Here is a 6,884-nt window from a genome sequence, read left to right on the forward strand (position 1 = left end):
GGGTGCATTTTGGGAGCTGTGCCCATCATTTCCAGGATATTCCTTAAAATCCTTTGGGAATAAAACAGCTCCACATTCCCCAGCTCCATGGCCCTGGGTGCGGGGTTGCACATCCCAAGTTCCTTTCCCCTATCAGGACCTGCTGGGTCCTTGTAGTTGATTTTTTAGGGTTTCTTGCGTAGGTTTTTCTGCTTATGCTGCGATTTGACATCCCTTTCCTGATGGGATTTGGGATCTTTTCTGTCCTCTTCAGCCCTGGGTTCAAATTTGCAGGAAGCCCCCAGATTTGGACACCTCACACCCCCAGATCTTTCCTTCTCCTCCAGTGCCATCTCCACATCCCAAATCCAATGTCTTTGAGTTTGGAGGAGGCAGGAGCACCCCTGGGGTGAGGGGGGAACACGGCAGAGCCCCCACACCCACTAATCCCCCCTTTTTGCTTTTCCAGACCCCGCTTTTGGACACCGAATCCACTCTGGATTATGGACACAGCCTGACTCAGGTGGGCTGGGAGGACCCTCAAGGACCTGGGGGGGTGTGAGGGGTGGAGGGGCTGGAGCACCCCCATATTGTGGGGTCCTCACCTTTGGCTCTGGGGTGCTTGGTCCCTAGGGTGATGGGGATCTGGGGGTGGGTGATGGAGATCTCAGGGGTGGGTGATGGAGATCTGGGAGTGCTGGGGGGGGATGCAGGTGCATCACACCTATGCGTGGTCTTGGGGGCCACCACCAAGAAGGTGACAGGGCCCCCCTGTGTCCCTGTGAGCCACATCATCCCCTTGCACCCCCAGGCATCTCCAGAGAGGATCTGGCGAGCGGGGAAGCTCCTCTTCAGCCACCTCAGCACCACCCGCCCCGGCCTCATCCGGGACCACAAGCATCACCTGCGGCATCACAGGTGGGACCCCCAGCACCCCAAGGGGGCACCGCAGGTGAATGAGGACCCCGCATCCATTTCGGGGCCGTTTCTCATGCCCTGTCCCCCCACAGGCAGTGCTGCTCCGGGAAGGAGCTGGTGGACTGGGTGCTGGGCGCTGGGCTCGCCGTGCAGACGCGCAGCCAGGCCGTGGGTGTCTGCCAGGTCCTGGTGGATGGAGGGGTCCTGACGCACGGTGAGAATCTCCCATGGGTGCATGGGATGTACCCTATGGGTCTCCAGTGGGTGCACGTGGTACCCTATGGGACTCCAATGGGTGCATTGGGTACCTCATGAGTCTCCCATGGGTGCATGTGATATCCTATGGGACTTCTGTGGGTGCATGGGGTACCCCATGGGTCTCCAATGGGTGCATGTGGTACCTTATGGGTGTCTCATGGGTATAAGGGGTACCCCATGTGGTGTCTGTGGTACCTCATGGGTGTCCAATGGGTGCATGTGGTACCCTATGGATATCCCATGGGTGCATATGGTAGCCCATGGGTCTCCAATGGGCGCATATGGTAGCCTATCAGTCTCCAATGGGTGCATGGAGTACCCCATGGGTCTTCTGTAGGTGCACGTGGTACCCTATTGGTATCCCATGGAAGCATGTGATACCCTATGGATATCCCATGGGTGCACATGGTACCCTATGGGACTCCAATGGGTGTATGGGGTACCCCATGGGTCTCCAATGGGTGCATGTGGTACCTTATGGGTCTCTCATGGGTATAAGGGGTACCCCATGGGGTATCTGTGGTACCTCATGGGTGTCTGATGGGTGCACGTGGTACCCTATTGGTATCCCATGGATGCATGTGGTACCCTATGGGTGCGCATGGCACCCCATGGGTCCCCCCGGGTGCGGGGCCAGGCTGACGACACTGTCCCCCCGCAGTGAAGCAGGAGTGGCATTTCCAGGACAAGGACTCCCAATTTTACCGCTTTGCGGAGCTGGAGCTGAGCCCCGAGGCCGGTGCAGGACCGCGGGATGCGGAGGAGCTGCTGGAGGCCTTGGCCTTCCTGGCCCAGCTGGGGCCTGACGCACTGCTCACCATGGCCCTGCGCAAGCCGTGAGCACCTGGGGGACACACAGGGGCTGGGGGGGACACACAGGGCTCATTTTGACCCCTCTTTGGGGGGCCTGGGGTTCCAAAGGGATGGGGCGACCCCGGCATCTCTTCCCTAGCTCTCAGACGGGGCAGGGGTGTCTGTGCCTGGGGAGGGGTCTCTGCACCCCAGGATGGGGGGCACAGATGGGTCACCCCACCAATTTCCTCCCAGGCCTGCCCAGCGCACAGAGGATGAGCTGGAGCTGATCTTTGAGGAGCTGCTGCACATCAAAGCCGTGGCTCATCTCTCCAATTCGGTGAGTGCGGCTGTGCCCAGCTCCCCTTGCGGTGTCTGCATCCCCCCAGATCTGCTCCCAGTCCTCAAATCTTCCTGCATCCCATCTCTTCCCATCCAAGCATCCTGTCCTGGTCCTCGAATCCTGCATCCCATCACTTCCCATACGAGCATTCTCTCAGGGTCCACAAATCCTGCATCCCATCACTTCCCATCTAAACATCTTCTTGGGGTCCCCGAATCCTGCATCCCATCACTTCCCATCCAAGCATCCTCTCCTGGTCCCCAACTCCTGCATCCCATTATTTCCCATCTGAGTATCCTCTCCTTGTCCTTGAATCCTGCATCCCATTATTTCCCAGTCCCCAATCCTGCATCCTCTCCTGGTCCCTGCCCCGCATCCTCTCACATCTAAACATCCTCTTGGGGTCCCCGAATCCTGCATTCCATCACTTCCCATCCAAGCATCCTCTCCTGGTCCCCAACTCCTGCATCCCATTATTTCCCATCTGAGTATCCTCTCCTTGTCCTTGAATCCTGCATCCCATTATTTCCCATCCAAGCATCCTCTCCTGGTCCCCGGATCCTGCATCCCATCACTTCCCACTGGGGCATCCTCTCCTGATCCCCAAATCCTGCATCCCATCTTTTCCTATCACTTCCCATCCAAGCATCCTCTCCTGGTCCCTGAATCCTACATCCCATCACTTCCGATCCAAGCATCCTCTCCTAGTCCCCAATTCCTGCATTCCATCACTTCCCATCTGAGTATCCTCTCTTGGTCCCTGAATCCTGCATCCCATTATTTCCCATCCAAGCATCCTCTCCTGGTCCTCGAATCCTGCATCCCATCACTTCCCATCTGAGCATCCCCTCCTGGCCCCCTCTGAGCATCCCAAGGTCCCCGTCCTGCCCCTGCCCCCATGCTCACCCATGTCCCCCCATCACTCAGCTCCAGGCTGGGGTGACCAGGGTGCCTCTCACTGCAGGTGAAGCGGGAGCTGGCATCAGTGCTGATGTTTGAGCCACACCAGCGAGTGGGCACCGTGTGTGAGTATTGGTCCCCAGGAGATGTCCCCAACCCAGGGAGCCGTTGTCATTGATGGGGACGCTCCTGCTGGAGCAGGGATGGAGGGGACCAGAGTGCCTGCGGTCAGGATGTGGGGGCTGGAGAGGGATGTTGGGGGGCTGGAAAGAGTTGCTCAGGGACTCCCCATCTTTTTGGCTGGACCCAACCTTGTCCCCCGCAGTGTTCAGCCAAGGGGATAAGGGCACATCGTGGTACATCATCTGGAAGGGCTCAGTCAACGTGGTCACCCATGGCAAGGTGGGTGCATCCCTGCTCCCCAAACACCCTCATGGGGGTCCCACCTTGTCCCTTACCTTTCGTGTCCACCCTCACCCAGGGCTTGGTGGCCACCCTGCACGAGGGGGACGATTTTGGGCAGCTGGCACTGGTGAACGACGCGCCCCGGGCGGCCACCATCATCCTGCGCGAGGACAACTGCCACTTCCTCCGCGTGGACAAGCAGGACTTCAACCGCATCCTCAAGGTGGGCGCTGGATACCCCAGGGGTCTCCCGTCGATGTCTGGGGTACCCCATGGGTCTCCAATGGGTGCATATGGCACCCCATGGGTGTCCAATGGGTGCACATGGTACCTCATGGGTGCATCGGCTTCCCCCTGGGTCTCCAATGGGTGTCTGGGGTACCTCATGGGTGTCCCATGGGTGCATGGGGTACTCCATCAGTCTCCTGTGGGTGCATGGAGTATCCCATTGGTCTCCAATGGCTGCATGGGGTACCCCATGGGTGTCCAATGGGTGCATATGGTACCCCATGGGTCTCCAATGGGTGCACATCCCAAGCTGGGACACCCGTCGCCCCCTCCGTGGTGTTTGCAGGAGGGGACACGTCTCTGCGTGTCAACATGGGGTTTTGGGATGCCACCAGGGCTGCTTTCTGTCCCCTAGGACGTGGAGGCCAACACCATGCGGCTGAAGGAGCACGGGAAGGTGGTGCTGGTGCTGCAGAAGAACCTGCAGGGGGGCAGCAGCCAGGCGGCCACTGCACGCAGCAGCAGGTGACACCGGCCTGGCCCTGTCCCCATGGATGCTGCCTGTCCCCTGCCTGCACCTGGCGGGTTTTAATGCCATGACCTTGTCCCTGAGGGACAGAAATGGGACATCTGTCCCTGATGTGGCTGGTGCTGTGCCCACCAGGTACTCAGTGGTGGCAGGGACACCGGAGAAGATCCTGGAGCATCTGCTGGAGTTCATGAGGCTGGACGCCACCCTCTACGACCCCCTGGGTAGGTCCCCCCTTGCTCTGGGGACCCTGAGATGCACAGCAGGGTCAGCACCAAGCAAAACCACCTTATTCCTGGTGTTGGCCCCCCAAAACTTCTCCTTTCACCCCATAACCTCACGCTGGGGCTGGGAGGTGGAGGCTGGGAGCATCTCCTCCCTCTCCCGCATCCCTCCCTGTTCCTTTGCCTGCGGGATGTCCCCAGGAGATGTCCTCAGCGGGCAAAAAATCAGAGCAGCCGCGCTGGCGTCACCAGCGGCCACCTCCGCGTCAACGTACGCTACATTTTTGGAGAAACCTCCTCATTTTCCCATTTTCCTTCACCCCCCAATGCCTGCGACCTTGCCAGCCTTTTTTTGGGGGGGTGTTCAGGAGCAAATAGTGACCCTCAACAGGCATGGTCACCATGGGGGGGACCAGAGGCCAACCACACGCAGGGTACCGGCCACGGCCACCGCGTCCCTGGCCAGGCAGGGTGAATTTTGGTGACTTTTTGGCTGTTGCAGATACGCTGCTAAAAAGGTGTTTCCTGCTGTCATACACCGTGTTCATGCCCACCTCGCAGCTCTGCAGGGCTCTGCTGCACCAGTATCCTTCTGCAGCTGGAACTGGGGGGGAACTGGGCTGCATCCTTCACCCTGCATCCCTCACCAGGGACACTCAGTCCCTGTCACCCCAGTGGGACCTCAGCAGTTGGTCCCAAATCTCCTATCCCATCCTCGGTGCATGCACAGGGGGGTTCCTGCCTTCACCCCACCAGTCCTTAACTGGTCCCAGTTTCCGCGCGGAGCCGCTGGAGGGCTCAGAGCAGGAGAAGGCCACCTACACCCTGCACAAGCGGCGCAAGATCCTGCGCCTGGTGAGCCAGTGGGTGCTGCTCTACGGGCGCCTGCTGCAGGGTGACCGCAGCACCACAGCGCTGCTGCAGGTACTGGGGGGCACAGTGTCCCCTTAACCCCTGGGGTGGCCTTGGGGTGCCCATATGTCCCCCCCTTAACCCCTCACAGTGACCTCAGGGTGCCCAGGTCCTCTCTGTTGAACCTATGGGGTGACTTTGGGATGCCAATGTCCCCTGTTAACCCCCTGGGATGTCCTTGGGGTGACCATGTGTCCCCTCTGTTAACCCCATGGGGTGGCCTTGGGGTGCCCATGTCCCTCCCCCTTAACCCCATGGAGTGACTTTGGGATGTCAATGTCCCCCATTAACCCCCTGGGATGGCCTTGGGGTGCCCATGTGTCCCTCCTTAACCCCCTGGGGTGGCCTTGGGATACCCGTGTCCCATCCGTTAACCCCATGGAGTGACTTTGGGATGCCAATGACGCCCGTTAACTCCCTGGGATGGCCTTGGCATGCCCGTGTGTCCCCCCTTAACCCCTCACAGTGACCTTAGGGTGCCCAGGTCCACTCTGTTAACCCCATGGGGTAGCCTTGGGATGCCAATGTCCCCCATTGACCCCTGGATGTCATTGGGGTGCCCATGTCCTCCCCTTTAGCCCCTCACAGTGACCTCAGGGTGCCCATGACATTGTCCCCAGGGAGGGTCCTGGCCATGGTCACCCCCCAATGACCCCCAGCCTTCTTCCTCCCACAGAACCTGGCTGATTTGGCGAGCCAAGACCCCCGCCTGGGTGCGCTGGTGCAGGAGCAGGGGCAGGAGCGACGACGGCCCCGAACGTGAGTTCCCCGGGGGGTCCCCATCCAAAAGAGCCTGGTTCTGTCTCCCCAGTGCCACCACTGTCCCCAGGTCCTGGTGCACAATTGCCCATGCCCACCCCTTCTCCATCCCGCAGATAACGGGGGGCTGCAGCTGTGGGGGGGGTCCCTGTTGGTGGGGCTGAGCCGAGCAATGGTTGTCACAACCCAGGGGACACCAGCAGCTCTGGGGCCACCTTGTCCCCAGCGTGGGAGTTTCCCAGCCCTAAAAGGGGGTGACAAACACCATTGGGACACCCTACTGGTGCTGTGGGGGGATGCTGGGTCCTGGGGGGGGTGCAGATGTGGGGCTGTGACACCCCCTTTGTCCCCTCTGCAGGGTGGAGAACGGCGATGGCAGCGTCTCCCCCCAGCCCAAGGTAGGGGTGGCCCTGGGAGGTACCAGGGTGGAAGTGGGGGGATGGAGACTTGGGACCCCCACCCCACTCTCTCCCCCAGGCTCAGAGCTCGGCCACTTGGCTACCAAGCCATGAGGAAGCCACCGTGACCAGCAGCTGTGCCTTGAGAGCGCAGGACAAAGGTACGGCCACGCTTGGGTGGGGGGACACTGTCCCCTCCCCGATTTTGGAACCATAAAACCCTTTATCCCCTCCCCCCA

At 60.2% G+C, this 6,884-nt stretch overlaps 1 protein-coding gene across 1 annotated transcript; it reads left to right on the forward strand.

The window, feature by feature from the left end:
- Positions 1-448: 448 nt before the first annotated feature.
- RAPGEF3 (Rap guanine nucleotide exchange factor (GEF) 3) lies at positions 449-6,806 on the forward strand (the record flags this gene model as incomplete). The annotated part of the gene is made up of 15 exons (XM_010178579.1): positions 449-502; positions 791-897; positions 990-1,111; positions 1,817-1,991; positions 2,203-2,287; positions 3,255-3,315; positions 3,516-3,592; positions 3,672-3,818; positions 4,239-4,348; positions 4,488-4,576; positions 5,079-5,160; positions 5,350-5,500; positions 6,165-6,247; positions 6,606-6,645; positions 6,725-6,806. Coding segments are annotated over 15 exons (1,465 nt in total), but the record flags the coding sequence as incomplete, so codon positions are not given.
- Between the last annotated feature and the right edge of the window lie 78 nt (positions 6,807-6,884).

This window comes from Mesitornis unicolor, unplaced genomic scaffold, assembly GCF_000695765.1.
Source record: "Mesitornis unicolor isolate BGI_N332 unplaced genomic scaffold, ASM69576v1 scaffold5360, whole genome shotgun sequence".
Taxonomy (NCBI): Eukaryota; Metazoa; Chordata; class Aves; order Mesitornithiformes; family Mesitornithidae; genus Mesitornis; species Mesitornis unicolor.